The sequence below is a fragment of the Rattus norvegicus genome, chromosome 6 (genome assembly GCF_036323735.1).
Source record: "Rattus norvegicus strain BN/NHsdMcwi chromosome 6, GRCr8, whole genome shotgun sequence".
In the NCBI taxonomy this organism is placed as follows: Eukaryota; Metazoa; Chordata; class Mammalia; order Rodentia; family Muridae; genus Rattus; species Rattus norvegicus.
In genome coordinates this window covers 94512195-94537245 of record NC_086024.1, presented here as the reverse complement: position 1 = coordinate 94537245, position 25051 = coordinate 94512195, and the positions used below count along the sequence as shown (strand labels likewise).

Genomic DNA, 25051 nt, shown 5'->3' with positions numbered 1-25051 from the left:
GGCCAACAATCATCAGGCCTGGTGAGGGGAAGCGTAAGCAGTTGTGACCTGGGGTTAAAGCAGAAGCAAGTACCTTCAAGGCTGTCTATTGGACTGGCATCAGGGGACACAGGGCCACTTCAAGGGAAGTGGTGGGTCAATGGCTCAGTGACAAATATTACCCAGCAGGTCAGTTACCTAACACTAGATCTTCAAGAACAAGAGAAATATAACTTCTAAATTCAGATCCAGTAGCTGAACCAAAGAAGTTTCAACAATGAAGAAGTGTATGAACACAGTATCCAGGTCTGTGGCAAGGAGATCCCAAGTGTAGCATCCTTCCCTGAGACTCTCTCCCTTTCCTGCCTCCACAGCTCTCTGAAGTGCATTCGGAGCTACGTGGCTGCTGTTTCCCTGACTAAACTCAGCAAGGCAATGCAGTGGGAGCAAAAACCTTTCCCTGCTGCCTTTTGACTTGGATTGCCACTCAGGGGACAGTTCAGAATTGAGGCAAGCAGCAGGCTATGTTTCCAAACAGGAAGGGCTCATGAGAGCCTCGTCACTTAGTGAACCATGTGTCCTGACCTCCAGCTTGGGCTCCCTGATGTCATACCTCTTTGGGTTTTGCAGAGAACAACGGTACAGTGCTATCAAGGAGTGAGATTCTTAGGTAAAGAGAATAGCAGATCTTGAACTCGGCATATAGACCTAGATTTAGGGTGGGGATGGGGAGTCCCCAGAATGCTAATGTTACAGAGCCCGTGTGGGTAGCAAAGTCTGGCAATCATGATCTCAGTGATGGGTCTGCTAAGAAGGAATCCTGGGTGAGAAGGTCGTGCCTTTGATCATTATCAACAGTGAAAGTCTGGAGGACTATTCTTTGCAGCGAGAGCATACAAGTTAGATTATAGGGATCCCCTTGATAATTTCCACAGTAACTCTGTGAGGTCACTGGTGCTATTATTCCAGAGAGAAGGGAATGATAACACCATGAGTTAAGAATTAACATCACGGGGCTGGGGATTTAGCTCAGTGGTAGAGCGCTTACCTAGGAAGCGCAAGGCCCTGGGTTCGGTCCCCAGCTCCGAAAAAAAAAAAAGAAACAAACAAAAAAAAAAAAAAAAAAAAGAATTAACATCACGAGCCACAGAGCCCAGAATCTGAACAAAAGTTCCCTCACTGCTCATGACAGAAGTTCCGTGCAGAAACAAGGCATTTCTCCTCAGCCAATGGGTTACAGTGCTGCGAAGGGGTACAGAGAGGCAGGGACACAGTGGAAGCAATTAGTATTACCACAGATGGCTGCAGCACAAGTGACCAGCAAGCTTTTGGGGGAGGGGTGGTCAGTGCCTTAGACGTTGTAAGGAAAACCACCGACAGTATAATCGTCACAGAACACCTCGTAGGAGAGCTGGCATCGTAGATGCCTCATCTGTAGGTGTGTTCATGGCCACTGCATTCCTGCCTGCAGGAGGAAGGCTGCCAGGGAAGATGGTGGTGATCAGGACAGTTAGTCCTCAAGACTGATAGTCTCCATTGCCATCCTCCACTCAATGACTGTCACATAGCCCTTCCTTTGTCCCCTATAGAAATGCAGAAATTTACATTTAAGCAATCCTCAGAATATCTTGTGCGTTTTGGGGTTTGCGTGCACATGTGCATGTGTGTTATTGAGGATTGAGCCTACGGCCTCACACACACTAACCAAGCACTCTAACACTGACCTACACTGCCCACACTCTCCTTTTAGTATTCTGAGACAGAGTCTTGCTGAATTGCCCAGGCTGGCTTTGAAAACACTCTAGCATAAGTAGGCCTTGAACTTGTGATGCTTCTGCCACAGTCTCTAGAATATTTGTGCTCACAAATTGTGTCACTAGACCTGGCTTCAAAATACCATCCAAGTCACATAGAGATGTGTAGGATAAAACCGTGGCTGTCTTTGGAGCATGCACTGGACAGCTAGTGTCATCCAGCTGAGAACCAAAGCAGGCATTTCAGTACCTACTTTTGTCTCACTGGAGTCTCTTTGACCAAACATTGCAAGCACTGGCCCCAAAGCAGTGACCACAGTGAACATTTGTGGTGCTGTGTGGTAGAGGTGACTATAGCTGTCCTGTGTGGGAGAAACAGAGACCAGCAGTCTCTATGGAAGAAGAAGTCAAAGACTGGAGAAGTGTCATTGATCTATCTCATGTCAGCAGACAGCAGAGTATGACAGCCCCTGCACTCCTAACTTGGTTCCATCTCTGCTGGTCAAGACTGGGGATCTCACCCATGGCCTGTGCAATAGCTAGATTCTCAGGAATGGTCTCTACCACACCCCCAGGCCTTCCCTCCCACTGCCCTCATCTTCCCCCTGGAAGGAGAGTTGTGCTACAGGCCACATGGATGCCAAAGGGCTATTGGACAGAGGACACTGGTGCCCTCATTTCACCCTGCTCAGACTCTGGAGGATGATGAAAAGAGACAGGAGGCTAGCTGTTGCCCTCAGCAGCAAAGCTGTTCTGTCTTCTGTCTCTATGATTCATCTGTCATTTTCAGCCAGTTGTATCTCTCGACACTCCTAAGGCAGCCACCAGTGTCGCTGCCACCATAACTACTGACACCAGCCTCCATGGGATGTCTTCATTTGTCCCTGTCTGTTCCCCTTCTTGTTGTTTTTGTCACTACCAAGACCTGTGAGGGAAGGCTGGCCATTTAAGGACATCTTCACCAAGCATAGCACTTTGTTGGTTGTGTGGCAGGAATCTCATGTTCTTCCGTTTCCAAGGGCTGCTCTTGGCTGACAAAGAGGCATTGTGTGTGTGTGTGTGTGTGTGTGTGTGTGTGTGTGTGTGTGTGTGTGTGTACACAATTCAATAGCCATGGGATGCTGGGAAGCCAGTGTGGATTTAGGAGTCTCAGTACTCTCTTGTGCCCTGTTCTTACAGCACTGTCAGCCTGAACAAATATAAGGGCTCTGGGGAGACAAGATGGAGTCAAGCATGGAAAAGCCTAGATTCTGTGTTACAGAGACCAGATTGTGTGAGAGGTCAACCTCTGTCACCAACAACTCTCTAACTTTGAGGAATTCTATGGCTCAGTTTCCTTTCTCTGTGTGTAAGATAGAACGCAGATAGAGCATTGTTCTCACCTGTGGGCCATGGTGAAGCGTTCGTCACAGTATCCAACATAAGAAATTATATGAGTACTTAGCACAGTCTCATATTTTGGGCCTGTTTGAAATATAAATCAAAGTCACTGCTATTCTGTGGTTTGAAAAGCTCAGGGATCTAGTTTTGGGATGTCATAAACTGAAGCAAGCTACCGAAAGACATTAGAGAAGGCGTCTGTGAACTTCCAAGAAATATTCCTAGTTTGTGTGTAGAATTAGTGAATTATTTGTGCAATGTTCTAATGATCAGCAGAGGAAGAAAGATGTTATGTTACCATCCTTCCCAGGGCCTCCTCTGCTGGGTACAACCCCCAAACTGTCCCCACTGCTCCGACGTCCTTAAACATCCTTAAATCCAGACAACGTTAGAATGTGCCATTGACGCTTTTTGTATTTTACAAAAGTTACATATTTCCATTTTCTTGTGAGAAGTTTGAAGTATTACCTGAGAATTAATTTTGTTTGTAATACTTTCAAACTTGAAGTCATTCTAAAAGCACCTTAGATATGTGCTTCCTCTCTCTCCCTCCTTTCCTCTCTCTCTCTCTCTCTCTCTCTCTCTCTCTCTCTCTCTCGGTCTCTCTCTCTCTCTCTCTCTCTCTCTCTCTCTCTCTCTCTGTCTCTCTCTCTTTCCCTCTCCCTCCCTGCCTCCCTCCCTCCCCAGCATTTTAGGATGATCCAAGGTTGAATGGTATGAACCTTTGAATTTGGCATAGTTGTAATACTAAAGCTTGCTAGTTATCAAACTCCATATTTGTGGAGGACTTCCGTATGTCCACCATGGTTATATGTAGGCTGCTCCCTTCTGGAGCTGTTGTACCATTGTGTTTTGTTAGAATAGTTCCCATTTTAAAAAAAACTATCATATGGTCATGTCACTAAACAGGAAAGCATCCTGAATGTTCCTGGCTTATAATATGCCCCCCCCCCCATTGCTTCCCAGCAGGCAGATGACCCTTTGAATACGGAATGGGAGAAATAAAAGAATTTAGCCACACTCACAAGGAAATTTTAAGTAATTAGATGGAGTTAGTGTCAGCAAGAAAAGGAGATTAATTCCAGCTGAGCCCCAGCCCAGTCTGGTGAATGCAGTAAAATGAATGCAGAGAATTGGTTGGGCGTTGGGAGGAAGTCTTGTATAAAACCTAAGCACCTGGAATATCGTGAAACCTTTACTTGCCCTTGGCCAAAGTCGGGATGGGGAGAGGGGTAAACACTAATATTGTAACTGCAAGATTCACTGATTTAAGCCTGTCATTATGTCTATGGTCCTCTACCTCCTACATATGAATAAATCTGAAAATGTCTGTGTAAATAGAGTTCCCACTGCCCCCAAAGAATCAACAAGATGCCAGCGCACACACACACAGTTAGGGTCCTCATGAGTAAGACGCACACTTTAGTACCCCAACGCATTCTGGCAATGCCAGTGAAGGGCAGTCTCAGATTGCCTTTGACGTCCTTTACCCAGATACCAGTGAGCCTCCTGCCTCTAGAAGTCATGCGACTCACTGTGGGGCTGACAGACTACCCCTGTACAGCTCCGTACTGCATCCTGAGGGATTCCATGTTGCAGCACTCTGATGCGGCCACCCTCCCACCTCCACGCCCCCTCCCGCCCAGTGGTAACCACCCACTCCCCCCACTCCCCAGATGGTAAACATTCTCCTGCGTGGACAAAATGCCTCCTGATTGCTGTCTTCCTAGGGTGTGGGCTTCCTCCTCCATTAACTTCTCTGTGCTAGGATACAGGCTGCTCGACACCGAGCTTCGCGCACTCCACACAGTGATTATCAATGAGCCTGCTGCTGGCCTTCACGATTCAGAATAGACCACTCACAGCTCTGCTGTTAAAACTCCCGTGCTCTCCTTAAAACATGTATGTGTTCTGTGTGTTTAATAGGCCTAAGTGATTCTTTTCTCAAGTAAAATCTCTCAAAGCTTTAAACTTGTCTTTGTAAAAACTGCTGTCAGGTGAACCCAATGTCATTCGGAGCGTGGGGTTGGGGATAGAGGAAAAGCATTTGTCTGAGACCCTGTGGGAGAGTAATGGTATACAGTATTCTTCTTTAAGTTAAATTTCTCCAACTTTTAAAGAATGTATTATTCTTTAAAGAGAAAAATTACAAATAATACACCTTAGGGGGGAACTCTAGAGCTTTCGATTTAATCAAAGAAATCAAACCAGCACACTTCCCCTGTGACTCCCCATGAGCCGCTCAGTTCAGAGCAACCTCAGTTGCTCACTGTGCTTCTGAACCTGGCTGGGTGCAGAGAAATTTCCCTAACAGTTAGGAGCAAAAACCAGTGGGGAGCAAATCCTTCAGGCTTGAATTCTGAAAGCACATGTGTCTTAGGTAGAAAAGAACAAGCAAGAAAGGCTAAAGTTTTTCTCTATGTGGTGGGGGTGTTAAACTTGGGGTAGAAATAATAGATTACATTTAGAAAAGGGTGAAAAATAGAAAGGACATTGTCATTTACTCAGACTGATGACTTACGAGTGATCTCCCTCCAGCATTCACAAGAGGAGTGTGAGTCAAAGCTGTTTATTCTTATAAATGAAGAGGGAAAAAAATTACAGGCACATGGAAACTGGAGAGGCAAGTGGAAGTCGGGGTGAACGTACCTTTTTCAAACTTAGGTAAGAGTGGAATCCTCTTCTTTAACACCAAGCCTCGCTGTGGGTTATACCACGTGGGCTGATGGAGGAATGTAATGTGCCTGTCATTAATGGGGACGTAGTGTGGTCAGAACGAGCTCTACCTGTGTGCACACACAGTCCTCCTGGGCTAGCTCGGCTGCTGAAAAAGCCTGAGAGTTCAGGGAAACTACAGACCTTCGTTAGACTGTCCCTTTTCCAAATAGGTGCTGGTGTCATGTCCTGACCCAGGCAGTGACCCTCATTACTTTTGCAATTTATCAAAATAAAACTCGTCAAATGATCAATAGGTTCCTGCTGTCCTGCAGAGGCCATCGCTCTTCTGGTAAAATTCCCTAAGCTTCCCCTGGTTTCATGGGCTACAGACAGATCCCGTGGGAACTGGGTTAGACTCCAGTGCAGACGAAAACAGGGGGACTGTTCTCCCAGGACCTATTTCTGTCACTCCTGTGACTTGCACAATGCCCAGGAAAGGGACTTGACTGCTGCCAGCTGCAAACACAGTGCCAAATGGTTTTCTGGGTCACCAGCATCAAAGCCCAGAAATGTGTACCTCAAAGGGGTTTGGGAAAAGACATCCTTGCTTCCTAGGAACCAACTTCAACAAAACGACGAGAAAGAAAAAGAAGGAAGAACGGTCTAAGCAGAAAACTAATGGGTAAGCGAGCTGAGAGAAGAGTTGACCAGAGAGTAAAACACATGCTCCTCACCGGGCCGGGGAGATGGCTTAATGGATAAAGTACCAAGACCAGAAGTCAGGTCCCCAGCACCCACATAACATGCTGGGGGGGTGTGGTGCCTGGAACCTAATGGTAACAACTTGGGAGGCAGATGGTGGGATTTGTGGTAGCCAGAGAGCTAGACTACCTGAATTGGTGATCTCTGGGCTCGAGTCACCTGATGTCAACCTTTGGCTTCCATATGCACAGGTTTACACATATGGATCTATGCACACATGCATACATACCACACACATACATGCCATTTGGGGGTCTTGGGGTTTTTGTTTGGGGAGCTGTTGTTTGTTTCCTGATTGTTTGGTTGGTTTGTTGGTTTTTTTGACCAGTGTTTTCCCCTGGAACTCACTCTGTGGCCTCAATCTCAGAGATCCACACCTACCTCTGCCTCCCGAGTGCTGGGATTAAAGGCACATACCGCCACTGCCTGGCTGCAAAACTTTTAATTAAAAATTCAATAAAATTTTTAGACCTTACAAAGTGTTTATACTCGTAAAAGATCTAATTAGTTGGCTGATCTCCGTAAGGTAGGAAATATCGGTTCAGAACGTGGAAATCAGCGACAGTTCACCCAAAAAACCACCAGGAAGATCACTGAGGAGCCAATCCCTGTTCTGCTTGCTTGAGAATTACCACCTCTTAGGCAGAACGAAAGCTTCTCAGGAGTGGGCAAAGAGCCCCACACTCACACAGCAACAATCAACTTTCCTTAAGAAGGAAATCTTTAAAGCAGACAGAAAACTTTAGAGTATTGAATGGTATCTTTATTAGTACATGTGCGTCATAAACTATCACAATGTAACAATAAAAGCCAGAAGTGAGAAATGGGCAGAGAGAAAACTATGAAGGCATTAAATACCCTATAATGGAGTAGTAGGAATAATTGCTATCATTCCTGTTATTATCCCACTAACTGGGATGTTTACATAGCCAGCAGCATTTACCCATGGTAGCAGCAGCAGCAGCAACAACAACAACAACAGCAAAAATGCCCCTGGGTTTCAGGTGGGGAAACCCCTTAGAAGAAACAGCAGGCCTGGAAAGAGGGTGAGTGCAGCCAGTATCCTTGTAGAAGCTGTAGGTCTCTTACTGACAACTCCTGCCATCACAGGAGTGTCAATATTATGACTTCTGTAACCTTTTCTGAAGGGTCCTGTTAGCAATGTCCGGTAAGAACATCACCCATCTGTCCTCCAGAGACCTTGTTCGTTCAGAAAGCAGCACACACTATTCTCCTCCATGTGGATGCATTTCCATGATGCGCTTGGATTCTGCTTTGCAGGAACTTTCTACTGTGAGGGACCCCCTCTGCTGTTTCGCACCCACCTTTCTGTTCTCTCGCCAACCTTAGGTGGTCCGGGACCAGATCTCTCATTGCACAGTGAAACTGCGCCAGACCACGGGCCTCATGGAGTACTGCTTGGAAGTGATTAAGGAGAACGACCCCAGTGGCTTCCTGCAGGTCAGTTTACTACCTTCCGCTTCCTGTCCCAGATAACCCATACCACTGAGTATAGAACACATAGGTGGGACATCTAGCAGACTGGCTTACCCCATATCGCTCAATAGCAGACCCTGCCTGCACACTCAGGGAGTGTTCGAGAGCCTGTTGCAGAACTCCACTGACTTCCTGGAAGTCTCTGACATCCTATGCATCAAGACTGAGAAGAACATGGGCTGAAGGAGGGTACCGGAGGCTTTCCTTCCTGTGCTTAATCATGAGAACATAATTCTCTGTACTTTCTCCCAAAGAAGAGAGTATTGTCTCGCCTGAGAATCGGGCCTCCCCCCTCATAGATCTGAGCAGTTCTGTTAGCTGACGTCTGTGTGAATGTTCCCTCCTTGCCGCCTCCTCCTGTTGCTCAGTAACCCAGTTATTTTCCCAGTGGTACTAGAGAGGTTGCTTGTTTAGGACTTTTTTTTCATTCTCAGTTGTAAAGAGCTACAGTGTAAGCTGGGGTTTGATTGCATGTTTGATATCAATGACGAGGCGCTTTTTTACTAAGCTGGGACACGTAGATCTCTTCCAGTTCACATTCTGCAATCAGCCAAGAGTGATAGTTAGAACCAAACATAAGAAATGAAAAGAGGTCTCTCCCAAAGAGTCAGTGAGAGCCACATGAAGCTAGTGTGGAACAGCCTCTCTGGCCTGCAGGCCTCATTCCGGAATTTTTGTCTGGCTGCCCATACCTTAAAACAGAAGGGTGGAGCTGTCGATTCTATGGAATGAACTAGTCTCCACTGAAGCATGCTCTTAGGGTCGAGCATTTGGAAGCTCAGTGATAGATCCATGAGCACATTTCATGTGAGACCAGCTAACAGAGGCTAATTGTTTATAATGCCCTCCTTCTAACTCGAGAAAAAGGTTCCACTTTGCTTCAGAAACTGTGGGCCACTCTAGTCGTGCCAGTCTTTCTCACCAAGCACACTGAGACGGGAAGGGCTTGAGGTCCCTGTGGTTGGGTGGTAATACTGACAGAGAGTCCAGGAGCAGTGTTGTGGTTTGAGGGTGACATCGTGTTTCTTTGATGTGTTTAGATTTCAGATGCCCTCATCAGACGAGTTCACTTAACTGAGGACCAGTGGGGAAAAGGCACACTCACTCCCAGGATGACCACGGACTTCGACCTGAGCCTGGACAACAGTCCTCTGCTACAGTCCATCCACCAGCTGGACTTCGTGCAAGTGAAAGGTGCGTCCTTATGTCCCCAGGGTCAGCACACTGTCCTGAGCAGGCGCTGCTGTTTGAAGTACTGTGGATGACCCTGTGATGAAGGTTATACCATCCAGAGTGAGACTAGACGAATGACCTCAGCAGTTGGGAGCGCTTGCTGCTGGGTGTGGCGTGCACTCCTATAATCCTAGTACTTAGGAGGCAGAGGCAGGCAGATTTCTGTGAGTTCAAGGTCAGTCTGGTCTACACAGTGAGAACCACATCAGGCAAGACTACGTAGTAAGACTTTGTCTAAAAAAGAAGAATGAGAAACAAAAATTAGAAAGGAAAGAGGAAGAGGAAATAAAGAAAACGGTCTGCTGCTCTTGCAGAGGACCCGCGTTCAGTTCCCAGGGCCCACTTGAGGCAGTTTACCTGGGATGCCCACTTCTGGCATCTGAGGGCACTTAAAACACCACTGTGGATAGCTGAGCCCTTCCCACAAGCAGTGACCCCCAGATTGTGTCAAATATCCAGGAAATCTGGCTTTGAGTTGAAAGCTTCCTGTGGGGTGGAGAGAGTGTGCCCGGTTTTGAGTGTGGGTGAGCCAGAGGACGGCTGCCAGCCTGGGGGAGAAATGAAACTTGAGAGAAAGTAAAGGTTAGGTCATGGAACTACAGAACTACAGAACTACAGAATATGGCAAGACCGGTTTGAAGTTTTGGTTCGTGTGTGTGTGTGTGTGTGTGTGTGTGTGTGTGTGTGTGTGTGTGTGTGTGTTTAATGTTGGGCACCTAAAGGAAATGAAAGCACTTACAATTAAAAATCCAAGCCAGCTATGTAATGGTATTAATGGCACTGTGAGTCATCTACTGAAGACGGTTTTCTGATTTTTTTTTATAACTTCATGTCTTGAAATACATTCATAGAAAGCTGCAAAAATAGTAAGAAGAGGCCTTTTGTACCAGTTATCCCCTTCCCATCTCCCACCCTGTGGTTACATTTTGTACTGCCCCAATACAGTACCAAAATAACTGAAGTTGACACTCGTGGGGTGTATGGATAATTCTATGACATGACATATGTGGATTCCCACAACTACCACCACAGTCAATGGAGACCTATTCCAACACCATGCGAAAGGATGTAGATCTGTAAGCCCAGCTATGGGGAGCGGGGAGGGGGGGATCTTGATTTCAGACCAGCGCAAACTTCATAGTTAAGATTCCATCTCAAAAACAAAACAGAAAGACCTGCATTCCAAGTCAACCCGTCCCACCCTCACTCAAATCCTTGACAACTATGGCTCTGTCTTCCCACTCCACCATATTAACATTTGAGAACTGAAGAAACGGCCAGGCATGGTGGCACATTGTCTACTCAGCACTCAGGAGGCAGAGGCAGGTCTGTGAGTTCCAGGCCAGCATGGTCTACATGGCGAGTTCCAAGCCAGTGGGCATTACATGGTGAAATACTGTCTTAAACAAAGTAGCCTTTCAAGCAATTCAAAAATGAAAACAATACCTTTCGGGGTTGCAGAGGAGACCCAGCAATTAAGAGCGCTCGCTGCCCTTGCAGAGGGCCAGGCTTGGTTCCCAGGACCCAGTCAGGTGGGTCACTGCCACCAGAAACTCCAACTCCAGGGAATCTGACATCTTCTTCCTGCCTCTTTAGGCATTTACATTGCGAACCCACACATGTACATATAATTAAAAACAAAAGTAAAATCTTTTCTTAAAAACTGGAGAAATTTATTTACATTCTTCACCTCTTACTTCAAGTCTGCATGTAATAAATAAATCCTAAAAGTAGATACTTTGCAAACTGCACAGTCTCATGCTCACTTAGCGATGCGCACAGAGGTAAGAGCAGGGGAAAGCTGCGTGTGTGTGTGTGTGTGTGTGTGTATGTGGGGGGGGGGGTTGCTCAAGTCCGTATACACAGCAGGGAATGCCAACCACACTCCAGGCTAAACTGCAGGGCACCCTAATTCCAGCCACGGACCTGGCACTCAGAACATCCAGAGCAATTCTTTATGGCATTAAAAGAAAGACCATCTGGCGTGAGAGTCAATTTTCTTTTTAACACACTGTTAATTTAATTCAATTTTGATTATTCTCTCTCTGCCTTGTTAATTTGTGAGTCTTGCTTGGTGCTCCTTACGCTTAATCAATTCAGTGGGAGCCTGCTCCCGTTCTGTCTGAATAATGTTTACCTGTCAGAGGCATGTGGTGAAAAGAACAAGTCAAAGGTCAGTCTCAGTTGACTGGCTGCATTTGAAAAGCCCCGCCTGCCGGCTTTTGGGATGCTGGTTAGCACAGGCAGAGCTGCTCCTTGCCTACTGTAGTTTGTTTGTTTTCTAAAGGAACTCAGTCCACTTGATGAACTGCCCTTTCACAACTTATCAGTAAGTTTTGTTTTACTTGTCAGTAAAAGCTATATTTTTCTAACGATGTTACATGGACACAGTCGCAACTCAAAGAAAATTTTAAGTAACTTCAAGTATACGTTTAAACTTCTGACTTTTTATGCAAAAACTATTTGCCTGTTCCTTGACAAAAACCGTTCACACCTTCCCGGTTGTGAAATCACGTCACAGGTGTTCCGTTGTCACTGTGGAGGAGAACAGGCTGCTGTGAAGTCCAGGGACTTCGTCCTGGCATTGCTGTTCATCAAGCTTGGGGTCAGTGCCTCCATAGCTAAGGATTTAGCTGCCTGTCCCTTTGTGGGTTTCTCATCCTCGGCAGGTGATCCCTATCTTGAGAACACTGGACTTCATGACTCTGCAGATGCCTGAATTATTAGCACGCGTCGGTTGTACCTTAATGAGAAAACCACTTCACCTTCTTTCCAAACCGCCATGAGTGACATCTGAGCTCCTTGTCTTTGATTGTATAAAAATGGCATTCACGTTTTGTCTGCCACGTTTATTAGAGATCATTTTAAGGATATTTTTCTGAATTCTCTGTTGGTAATGTCAACTCTTCCCTGGGTCTTGGGGACAGAGTTTTGAGCGTCTTTTTGTAGTCTGCCCAGGGTTCTGCTGTATGGGTGAGAGTAGGTTTCAGTTCTCTACTTTCTTTGAAGACTATTACCCTAGGATTGTGTGGGCACTGAGAGCAGTTAAGTCATGTTGCTAAAATCAAATGCCTGCATGTTAAATTCGTACCAGGACAAAGCTGTGACCCAAAGCTACACCCGCCTCCCAGCACATAGATCGAATAATTGTTCGTTCTTTAAGTGCCTCTCCTTCCCTGGGGATATATTAATCTTCATTAACTCCTCTTGAATGCAACATCCCTTGATATATTCCAAGGTCACAGGCAAGGGCAGAGTGATCTGAGCTGACTTTCCTTTGTATGGCAGGGAAAGAGCTGCAGGAGGCCGTCAGGGGCAGGAGACACACACATGTACAGGCAATCTGACCACACGCAGAGGCTCCCACACATGTACAGTCGGTCTGTCCACAGACAGAGGTTTGGGGCCTGAAGTGACCCCTCAGAACATGAATGCCTTCCCAGTGGACCAGTGATAGTTTTCTAGCAGTGCCCTGCATTTCCTCTAGAGCAGTGGTTCTCTGCCTTCCTAATGCCGTGACCCCTTAATACAGTTCCTCATGCTGTGCTGACCCCCAACCATAAAATTACTCCATTGCTACCTCCTAGCTGTTACTTTGCTACTGTTGTGAATTCTAATGCAGACTATCTGATATTCGATCCCAAAGTGGTCACAACCCACGGGTTGAGAACCTCTGCTCTAAAGCTTAAATGCCATTTTCATTGTTCGGCCACTGTAGAGAGGGATGGATGGTGGACAGGTAAACCTTCAGAGAAGGGGATGCTGTCAGATGGCGTCCTGACACTGTAGTTCTGAATGGGAGCAACAATGGCTACAGTAACCCTTGGGACCTTTGCCATCCAAAAAGAAACAACTTGACTGAGGTGTGAAGACTATCCTCTAGTTCAAATCCCCTGAGCCCCAGCTTCAGGAGCAGTTGACAGTGCACCAAGCCCACAGCCTCAGAACCATCCTGCTAGGCTTCAGACCCCAGTCCCACCACTTGTTAGCCAGGAAACCTCTCTGGGTTTCAGGTTCTCTGTCTATGAAACAGAGACAAGAAGAAGGTGGCTGTGAGAAAATCCCATAGGTGAATGCATGTGGGCCTCTTACCACCCCTGGGTGTTCATAAAACACCCCTTAAGCTTTATGGTCTGTGGGGTGGGGTGAGGAGTCAGCTTCCTTTCTCCCTCACTACATTCTAGCTTGTTGTGGAGGGTCGACAGTGTTCCTGACCTGAAGAATTAGAGTAAGAGTTAAATAAGGAGAGAGCAGCCTCCCAAGGATGGGATTTGAAAACATTTGTAGAGGGCACCACTGTAGAACACGGCTGCAAGCCTCACTTCCACCAGACTCGCCACGGAAGCACGAGTCTCAGCATACTATCCAAGAGCACGTGGGGTATAGGCCAAGAGGATATTAAATGCTGCATTTATAAAGGGAAAACCAAAGATGTCTCAGAATGAACACAAGATGCAAAGACCAAAACAGTCAGGGAAGCCCCAGACACAAACATCTCAATAAAATAACACATTCTTCAACCTCACCCTGGAAACCGCTGTGCTATCTCCATAGCCAAGCCATGAAATACAGAACGATGGAAAATGCTTTGCATTTCCTATAGACTACTCATTTCATACCTGATAAAGTGAAATAGGGTAAGAAAACACCCACCATAAAAAGATCTATTTTTCTAAATATCAACCCAACTCTTAGCTAATAAGGCTGTAACTTGGACATGCTTGCTTTCCATATACAACATCATCTGTGGTAAATAAGGAATAGATAAATATGGAAAAAGAAAAACTAATTCTTAGTTTGTAGAGAATCAGATTCAGACAAGCAACAGGGTCCAATTTAGACATGCCACTGTCTCTGTGTACCCCCACCCTCACCCACTTTGGTCATTTTCCTGTTTTAATATGAGACAAAATCAAGACCTGAGCATTAGTGACAGGTTTTTTTTCCCCCAAGTTATTTGTTTCTTTTTACAGTCTTCCTCTTGGGGATTCAAAACGGAGTCCTGGTGGGTTTTTCAATTATTATTTTTATTGGATATTTTATGTATTTACATTTCAAATGTTATCCCTTTCCCGTTTTCCCACCCTGCCTGTTTCTATGATGATGCTTCCCATCCCACTCACCCACTCCCACCTCAACCCCCTGGCATTCCCCTACACTGGGGAACCAAGTCTTCACAGGACCAAGGGCCTGTCTGCCTATTGATGTCAGGCAATGCCATCCCCTGCTACATATGCAGCTGAAGCCGTGGCTCCCTCCATGTGTACTCTTTTAATTCTGTGTATCATCATGCATTTTACTTATTCGATGATGTCTTTGTCTAACAGGGAGATTTGCGTTTCTTCTCGGACATTGCAGGCATTTGTATGCTTTAAGTTGAAATCATTTCATGGTCTTAGTCTTTGATTTTATAATTGATGGAGTGTATACTTGCTCCCAGCATCATTGAATTAAATTAAAGATTGATACGGGGCTGATGAGGCAGATGGTCCAAGGAGTGGGTTCATGATACTCCTAACAGAATAAAAATCCCAGGAAGATTCATCCGCATGTCTAGATCAACCGATTGGCTAAATCCCACATAAACATAAAATACATATTCCATTTATAAACGAGACATAGTTTTAATAAAGAAAGCTTCACATACGAATAGACTCAAGCTAGCCCTCAGTGGTAACACCCAAGTGATGCCTGTCTCTGCCTGGTGCTTTTATAGCCTTTAAAGTTACGTCTTCTGTCTCCTTTTTTCATGGAGTCCTGGAGTTTGTTATGGAAAAAAAAAAGCAAGAGTTTCTTTCCTTTCCTCCAAATTCAGATGCTCTGGGCACTCAATGGCTGCAGAAGTCATTGGTCTCTTAGAAGGTTCTGCCCTACACCATTGAAACTTGAAGCAGGACTTTGTTCCGAATGGATCACCTTCAGTTAGCTACTCCCTAATTTGTTTTATGGAACGCTTGATGCAGCTCAAATCTGGTTGCACTGGGAGTCTTTCCCAAGCATAAGGTGGCCTCTCTCACCTTCACATCATGCACATACATTGTAGCTGTGTTTGCCTCCTAGGTCATCCACCACAGACCCTGTTTCCTAAGCAGCCGTTAATCAACACATCCTGGTTGGGTGACTGACAGGAACATCCTTAACTTAGTGCAGGACTCACTAAGTCCCATGTTGGTGCAGCATACCACAAGTTCCATCATTAATATGTGTGCGTGTCACCTAAATGTCGCCAAACTTGAATTCCAAAGTGCTCTCTCCTGTAATTAAAGTATGGAGCCTTGGGCATGTTCTGGTACTTTCTGTCGTTGTTTTGGTTTTGTATTTTTTTAAAATATTAATTAAGAGACTACAGAAGTGGCTCAGTGGTGAAAAGCACTTGCTGCTCTTGCAGAGGACTTGGGTTCTGTTTCCAGAGCCCATGCAGCTCACGGTTGTCTGCGTCTCTGGTTCCAGGACACCCGGACACCTTCCCTCTGACCTGCACAAGCACCAGACTTGCAAGGGGTGCACATCCATACATGTAGGCAAAACACTCACACCCATAAAATAAAAAGAAATACTCAAGTTTTTTAAAAAATCTGCTAAAAGCATTTCTCTCAGCTATGTATGTTGAGTTCCCATATTGGGAATGGAGGCTATCAACTGGAATTTTTACGTCCATGTGTCTGAAGATTCAGCAACTCTATGGTTTTAAATAATATAAAAGAATCAGTCTAAATTAGAGAGGGTTGCCAATCACATCTCACAAGACTTGAAAACACCGAAGCCTCCAGTCACACTCAGATCTGCCTCTGGGCTCACAGCTAAATTGTCCTATACCTGAAAAACAAGTGGACATGACCTCTCACTGTCCCATGCTACAACTGCCATGAGAATGTCACGTGCTTCAGAAGTTCCCAGTCTGTCACTTGTTACCAAATTTCAAAAACTGCTGCTCCTGTTTGTGGGCACAAGATCTGGAAGGGCACTCGTGAATGGATGCATGGGAAGAGAGACAGGTGTGTGTGTGTGTGTGTGTGTGTGTGTGTGTGTGTGTGTGTGTGTGTGTGTGTTTTGAGACTACTTGCTTGTGAGGGGGAAGCTTACCCTTACAAGATAGTGAAACGGCTGTAACTCAACAGAAGCTAGAGTGGCACTAATTTCTGTTCAGCTTCCTCTCCAGTCCCAGCAACCCCCATCCTCCAGCTGGAGGAGTGTTGCACCCACAACAACAGTGCTACGCTGTCCTGGAAACAGCCCCCTCTGTCCACTGTGGCCGCCGATGGCTACATTCTGGAGCTGGATGATGGCAGTGGTGGTCAGTTCCGGGTAAGTAGATGACCTACTACTTATGAAGCAATGCCAGGAGCTCCCTCAGAGGACCTGCTGTGCAGTCCTGACTTGGTTCTCCCGTCTCTCCTGGAGCTGGGCTGCCCTGCGGGGATCTCTTGTCTTGTATCATCGAAGATGGATGGAGTCTCTCAAATCATCCTGCTTTTTCACAAGGACGGTTTAGTTGGGTGGTACAGCCTGTGTATTGTCTCTCTGAGCCTTCGGGTTCTCACGTGCCAGGGAGATGGGCCAAAGACAACAGTGTGTATGTGGCACTTTGCTGCTTAGACTCCATTAAATAGTCTGTAAAATCAGCATGGCGCTGTAGCAGGGATGAGCCTGCAACATTAGCCCTTACAGCCACTGTCACGATTTACTGCTAATAGTGCCATCAAGCATTGCCCGAACCTTGTGTCCACAATGACAGATTCCAATGTCTTCCACTGACACTTTTCTTACCTGGCAAACTCTTCTATTACAGCCTCCTTGTTGTGAAGAGTTTTTCTAGAATTTTGTCCAGTTGTTTTTCTTGCTTCTTTCTTCCTTCCTTCCTTCCTTCCTTCCTTTCTTCCTTTCTTTCTTTCTTTCTTTCTTCCTTCTTTCCTTCCTTCCTTCCCTTCTTCTTTCTTCCTCTTCCTCCTCTTCCTCCTCTTCTCCCTCTTCCTCTTCTTCCTCGTCTTCTGGATTAGCTTTCCATCAGGCAGAACTGGTGCCTAAAAGTTATTATTTCTGCAAAACAAGGAAGTGCTGACCACACTGGGAGGGCTTGGTTCTCCTTGGATATGAAGCTGCCTTTGGGCAAGACATGGCTGTTTTGCCCACAGAATAATGATCTCTATGTGGCTACCTGACTGTGCGTGCCTGCTTCTGTCTCAAATGCACTGTACTAGTCAGGGTTCTCTAGAGGGACAGAAACTTATAGAAAAAATATATGTATATGATGTATTAGGTGACTTATAGGCTGTGGTACAGCTAATCCAACAATGACTGACTATGAATGGGAAGCCCAGGAACCCAGTAATTCAATCCATGAGGCTGTGTGTCTCGGCTGGTCTTCATTATATGCTAGAAGCCTGAGTAAATAGATGATGATGCCACTGATGGAATGGACTTAGTGAGGGCAGACAGGCAAAGAGAGAGGCTTCCTTCTTGCATGACCTTATATAGGCTTCCAGCAGGGTATATGGTCCAGATTAGAGGTAGACCGTCCCACTTCAAATAATTTAATTAAGCAAAAATCCCTCACAGATGTGCCCAGCAATTTTGATGTTTTGTTAATTCCAGATGTAGTCAAGTTGACAACCAAAATAGCCAACACACACACACACACACACACACACACACACACACACACACACACACACACAGACAGAGACAGAGACAGACAGAGACAGACAGAGACAGACAGAGACAGACAGAGACAGAGAACTTTCTTCCTCTCTCCTACACTCACAGCTTGCCTTCTTCTACCCCACTCAGTCTTTCTGAGCTTTCATTCCTGGAAGGTCCCATGCTGGAACCACACAAAGGAGCAGCTTTCTGGGTACCAAAGCCCATGCCAGCATGGCAAAACAAACCACAAGCCTCAGAAGATGAGGTTTTCTTCCAGTTACTAGCCAAGGGCCCACTGGCTTCCAAGACCACAAGGCTGTCTGGTTTTCGTCTGTTAGATATACATCCTTTCAATAGGAGGTGTCTTATACAGATCTCCTCAAGATTCTCTACCTTGGTAGAATTCCTCCCTTTATTTATGTATGTGTTGACTGGCATGGAAAATCAAGTGTCTTTCTGTCCAAAACAGGAGTCTTGTGGGTTGTGTGCCTGCCTGCATGCCCTTGTGTGTGCGTGCTTGCGTGCATGCGTGTGCGCAAAGCAGTCTGTGTATTGGTCAGCGTCTTACTTCTTTGGCCTCTTCAGCTCTTTCGTTTTCTTGGCCTTTCATTTTTTATTATTTTTTTCTCTCCTTATTTTCCTCATTCCCTGAAACAGCTGCCCTCCTTCATCGTGTCTGGATATCACCTCAGGCTATTGCTATTCCAAAGGCTCTCTTTCTCCTGCTGCCTCACCACGCTTCCCTGCCTGTCTCTTCATCCCCACATCTTTTCTGATAGTCAGGCCCAAATGTCTACCTATGGAGAATTTTCCACTTTGACACTTTGAAGCTGGTCTAAACTTAACATTCAACTAAGCCACTCATCTTCTCACAGAGAAATTTCTTTTCCAGCTGCCCTTTCACAGACATTTCACTCAAAAATCATAGCACCAGCTAGCTGGCTCCTCTCTCCTTATAGCTCAGGATTAAAAGGAGTCACCCTCTGGCCCCTTCTAATCTAACCACAGCTCTCACATGGTCCCTTCCACTTATGCCACAACCGCCATAAGAAGAGGTCACCCTTATTTTAGGACATGACCCCTTCAAGGACCCATCTAGTTATTCAGCACTGGCTTCACCCCATGTTAAAAGATGCAAAGTCTCAGACCCTACCTCAGGGACCTGTGGGAACCAAAGTGTATTGTCATATGATTCCTAGGTAATTCACATGCACAGATGAATCAGACTCTCTGAATGAATAGTGTCCCATGCAGGTTTTCCTAGCTGCCACAGCAATGGCTTTTCTGTGGCTAGTCCAGGACCTCAGCAGAGAGCTGCCGCTTTAGAGCTGTGTGTTGAACGCAGAATGTTCTTACAACAGCAAACCTCTGCAAAGTGTAGGGCTAAGGGAAGAAGGCCCCAACCTGTGTGGAAAGTGCATTATGCGAGGCTTTATTTTAAGCTTTTGAAATGTCATTCTGCCTTCCTCCCCCTTCCCTCCATACTGTGTGCAAACCTCCATGCCAACGGCTTTAAGTATAATCCTCGAGTCAGTTAGGAACACAGCTTACAGTCTACCCTCATGGTTTTATGCTTTTCAAAGATGCTTTGTACCAGCCGTGCTGATGGATCAAGGTGTTACATTCCCTATAAACACCACGTGTACGCATAACCTTAGCCACAAACTCCCAGTTACAGCTTTTTAAATCCTAGCCGCTGATCACGAGTAAGCTACTGAGCCCTTTTAAATGACAATAACTACATATATAGAGTTAGATTGCCTTCGTGGCCATCTCGAGGAGTAGATATTAATGTCCCTGTTTTACAGATTAGGTAACAGGCTTTAAGCGATAAATTAAGCAGCCCCGTAACTTGTAGATTCAGGTCTGGGTCGGGCAGATAGCAAAGCTGTACTAACTTGCTTCTCCAGTGATTATAAGGAACGCTGAAGGAAATGAGGATTCCCTCATGGGAATTCCTGCCAATTAAAATACTTATGACTCCTCATGATTGGTTTCAAGTGGCCAAAGCCTGCCTAGGTGAAGGTAATATTTTACTATGAATGACTATATATGAGAGCTTGACTCATAGAGAGTTATCTAAGATGCCTGGGCAAAAGAGGGGAAGACAGTTAGCATCTGAAAGCTTATAGGTGCAGGGGAATGGCTTGGAGCAGCAGCTCAGCTAATGATGACTAAGAAAGCTCTAAGGAAAGTATCAGCTGCGATCCCAGAAGCAAACACCAAAGGGCTTGCTGATACGACAGAAATCGAGGAACCTTTTGAGGATTTTACTGCTCGGCTGACAGAGGCAATAGAAAGAATGGTCCCTAGCTCTGACTCAAACAATATTGTTTTAAAACAATTGGTCTTTGAGAATGATACGCCTGCTTACCAGTCTCTTCTAAGGACATTTTTTTTTTTAAAAAATCTGGAAATATTTTTGATTTTATTAAAGCTTGCCCTGAGGCTGCTCCTTCGTATCTTCAAGGTGTGGCCATGCAGCAGCCTTAAGAGGTCAGACCACTGCTCAGTATCCTACTAATCAAAGAAAGGAAAATTTTAATCAGGTAGACATGGCCCACAAATGCTTGTCATGGGACAATCCTGGGCATTTCAGCAAACAGTGTCCTAGTAGAGCAAGGCTGTGGGCTGTCTCTCCAGGGAGCTCACTTGTCCTGCATGGCTTCTGCCACCTAACCACTGAGCAACACTTCCCTCCCTGTTCCTCATGTGATGACTCACTTTAAATGGTGTCCCGTTTTCTGTTGACAGGAAGTGTATGTTGGAAAAGAAACAATGTGCACAGTGGACGGCCTTCACTTCAACAGCACATACAACGCCCGCGTTAAGGCCTTCAACAAAACAGGAGTCAGCCCCTACAGCAAGACACTGGTCCTCCAGACGTCTGAGGGTAAGGCCCTTCAGCAGTATCCCTCAGAGCGGGAACTTCGTGGCGTCTAACTTGGCTGGCAGCCTGGAGGTAACCCCGTCAGTACCACATCCCTCAAGTTTTCCATGACTTGCACTGTCTCCGGCCCCAGAGCCACTGTGTCCCTCTCCTGCCTTTAGAAGGCCCATGAGGTGTGGATGTGAGCAAAGCAGAGACCCCACATCAGCAGTGCCAATGGCTTCCTTTGCTAACACTCTAAGCTACCGTGGAAGAAGCTGAACGTGCAAGCCTGAATGTGCCCGTGTCTATCTAAGATGGAGGTCCTTAGGCTCTAGAGCAGCCTCCCCCTCCACCAAGACACACTAGTGGCCGCTTCTGCCCACATGATTCTCGTGTCTTTGTAGCTCTTGCTTGCTCCCGAAGGGGCTGGAATTTAGATTCTTTCCAGCCGTAGATCTGTATGACTTGAACATGTTTCTGGTGGGTGCGGGGTGCTAGAACCTGTTGACCTCTTCTGGCTTAACCAGCTCGGACTCCTTCCTTTCCTATCCAAAGCCCAGGCCATCAGCACCAGGACTGAGATTTCCTGTGGGCACCAAACAGGAAGAGACCAGGAACTCTGTTTTATCTCGCCATGTGGGTCTTTGACAGTCCCTCTAGGGTGATTAGGCTGTCTAGTGCCACTGTACAACATTATCTCTCTAGAGGACATATGGTTCTTGGCTGTACTATAACTATTCTGGTCATTGGAGACGATCTGTCTAGAAGGTTTGCATATATATATGATGGCCTGGTACGACCTCTAAGGCATTAATGTTTTTTTATCTTACAAGCAGCGGGAGCCCATGAGACAAAACCTATGAAGGGTATGTGTGGCTGGCGCCAAAGCATTTTGGGACTTTTGGGTGTTGTTTTACTCGTGGATTAAATCATCTCCTATCCCACTGGCATTTGCCACAACTAATCTCTGATGTCGTCTTTGTTCAAAGTCAAGATGTTAGCTAAAAGAACTGTGGCGGCTTCTCCAGCCTTTCGCAAACCTCAGCATGTGTCAGTCACCCCTAACATGCTTCACATGGTTCAAAACAAGCACAACTCTAAGACCCACAGCAGGGGCGAAAGACCCACAGCTGGGAAAGCAATGCTTTGGGGGAGTGGGCTTAAGTCTGAGTGAAACTGTTCAAAGAAGAGGTTTGTTAAGGATGAAATACTCACATGACCTGCACCCACAAAGACAACAGTGGTGTGACATCTAGCTCTTTCCCCAGACCTAACATTTTGGCACCTTCCTTCTGGGGTGACCTACCAGCCTGAGAGCTGTTGCCTCATTTCCTGAAATACCATACTAAATGCTAAGGGCCTCCAAGAGTTCTTTCTGACAGCGCTGCAGAAGGCCCATGGTGCTGGCCACATTGCTCCATGTGCTGAAGGTGGTTTGATGAGATGGGAGGTGCTGTAGCCACAGTTCGGGGGAGCTGTGGCAGGGTTAACTGTTATCTGTCAACAGAACTGTCTGGAAACTGTTTCTCTTCGAACTAGATTATAGAACGCAGGCTATTATACTCAAATCAGCTACTAACAACCTGAACACTTGTGTCTGTCCTTTCACCCCACAGGAAGGTGACATTTCTTAGTCTCTTTTCAATGTTCATGAGATACCGGTGTCTAGTATTAGTTACAAGATGTGGATCTGCGATCCCCGGTACCACAGTTACAGAATTGGGGGTCATTTTCTAAGTGAAACTAATGGACCACGTTCTCTACGAACAAAGAAACTGTATTGTAGAAATCCATTCCTCCACGAATTTTATATAATATATACTATGTGCATATATATATATATAAGGTATGTATGTGACTGTGAGTCACCCCAACCACCATGTAGATATATCAGTGTTCTCTGTTACTGCCCAGAAGTGATTCGCTCATGATGAAATAAAGTTCACACACATTCTTTCTCCACACTTTGTTTTGTTCGATTTGTTCTCCCTCATTTACATAGTGACCCCAGATTTAGGAAGTGAGGGGACATGTAGCAAACTGTCATTTCAAAGGAGACTTGACCAATCTGTTACAATGGAGAAGCCTGTCTCATTAGATCCTTTTCGGTTTTCTAAAAGTCAGTGAGGAAATGCCGCAATGGAGATCTAAAAAGTCTGTTGCATTTACTGTTTCTCCTGTTATTTCTACAGTTTCTGGAAAGTTTACTTTGGAGTTTCTTGTTTTGTTTTGCTGGGGCGGTTGGGTGTTTTATTCTAGCTTTGTTTCGTGATAGTCTTTCACATTGTCCTTAGCAAGGATCAACGTCTTTCCAAACTTCAGAACAGCAAACAGGTCAGTATCTCAGAAGGGCACATTTCATACTTTACAGCAAGCCCAAACTAATGGCATACATGAAGTGTGTGTTTAAATCACTTGTCACTAGTGCTCTGTCACAAAACCCAGAGGCGATGTTACATGGGGGGAATCAAGTGTGTGCATTGTTGTGAATTCTGATCATCCTCCCCTCCAAAGTTGAGTGTTTCTGTCTGTCTATCAGAGACGATTTGATAAGTGGGTGTGGTGACACACAGTGGGTAGGAAGTGTAGAGTCCCTGTCCCCCTTAGAGGCTAGAAAAGGAGATGGAGCTTTAAAAAACATACATGTGTCTGCAAAGGAAAGACAACAAATACATAAGAAAATTGGTCCAGAAAACAATGCACAATAATTTAAATCAATGGGAAATGCAGTGTTACCTAGGTTCAAATCAGGTTGGCCCACTGAAAGCAGGTCACTGGGAATGTGTCCAGGACGGACACTGAATGAACCCAGTCCCAGATCTCAACCAAACTCTCCTGACTTAAGAAGAAATATAAACACAAGCAACTGTGAATGTTAATGAATTGAGTCTGACAGGGTAGCTCAGCAGGCAGAGCCCTCTAGTCTGAGTATCTGAGTTCAATCCCAGGACCCATATGTAGGAAAGAACCAACTTTGGAAAGTTGTCCTCTGTCCTCACAAGCATGCCAGCTGCTCCCTCACAGCACATACAAGTAGTTGAATAAGTAAGTAAATAAAAGATGACATTAATGAAGTAGTTTAGTGACGTGTTAAAATAAGTCTCAGACACTTGGTTGTTCTTGTTTGTTGTTGATGAAGGTTTTAATTAACTCATCGAGTAACTCTCCTGACTATGCACTGCCTTTGAAGCCATGTGCAAAGAGTCCTGAAGCCATTATGTAAGGAGGCCTTCTCAACACAGCGTGTTCTGAGGCTCATTCTGTACCACAGACTGTTACCTCCACCAAAAACAATCAGGCAAGGCTGAGAGCTGACGGGGAACTTCCTGCTCATTGCCCCGTGATTCCCTTCTGCCCACCTGAGCCAACAGTACCTTCTGCTTACCTGTCATTATCTAGAGGGACTGAGGTACAGCACTGGTGATACCCCTGGGGCCCTGAGCTCACCGTAAGGAAAGGTTTCCTGGGACTCTACTCTGCTGAGCCTCCCAAGGCCAGGAAATTCTGTAGTGTTCATACCTGGCAGTCTTCCAGAGGAGGTACTGCTCCCCCTTGAGCAGAGTGTAGGATTAAGACCTCTACACAAAACCTACTCTTTGTCTCTAGTCTCTGTGGAAGGTTCATCTGGACAGGTTCATGGGCCTAGAGCTACTTCTGGGCATTTTTGAGGTCCTTGGCCTGTGTTCCCCAATTGCTTTCCAGATAGACTGTATGCCAGGAGCGTGTGGATCATTCCAGAGTAGTGTATCACCATAATTCTTCTACCTTAAGGTTTAATTTAAAATAATAGGTAGTCACTTCTAAAAATAAAAATGTTTCTAAAAGAATTTGGCCATATGTGTTCATAGAATTACTACCATGATTATTCCATGCCTAATAGCCACACGAAGTAACTTGCAACACATTGTGGGTTGTGGGGAATGGGGCGGTCAAGATCTAAGGAGGTGGAGGAATACTTCCCGGGAAAGATGTAGGGGGAGAATCCAAGCAGATAGGATTGTGATGTATGAGGCAAAAACCTCTGCAATCTACTTTGACAGCAACAGTAAACTTGATCATTCCAGAACTCCGACTAGCTGACCATCTAGGTCATACCAGAAACCAACTTAGCCTCCTATTCACAGAGATGCACAGAGGACAGCTGTCTCCTTTAGCTTGGGGACCTCACTGCTCTTTTGCACATGCCCCAACAGCTCTCCTCTTTAAGCTGTCCGTCCTTCAGTCTAGAACGCCATCTTGAAACCATGAAGTCAGAAGAATGGACTATGGTTAGCAT

The 25051-nt window shown here is 45.7% G+C and overlaps 1 protein-coding gene across 12 annotated transcripts in view; it reads left to right on the top strand.

Moving 5' to 3' along the window:
* Trim9 (tripartite motif-containing 9) overlaps window positions 1-25051 on the top strand; it is a 99809-nt gene that overhangs the window by 55352 nt on the left and 19406 nt on the right. For 4 of the 12 annotated variants that reach the window (XM_039111706.2, XM_039111705.2, XM_017593999.3 and 1 more), the window contains 4 exon segments: window positions 7884-7994; window positions 9071-9224; window positions 16411-16568; window positions 20658-20796. In XM_039111706.2, coding sequence (XP_038967634.1) covers window positions 7884-7994; window positions 9071-9224; window positions 16411-16568; window positions 20658-20796 — 562 coding nt within the window. 12 annotated transcript variants of the gene reach the window in all.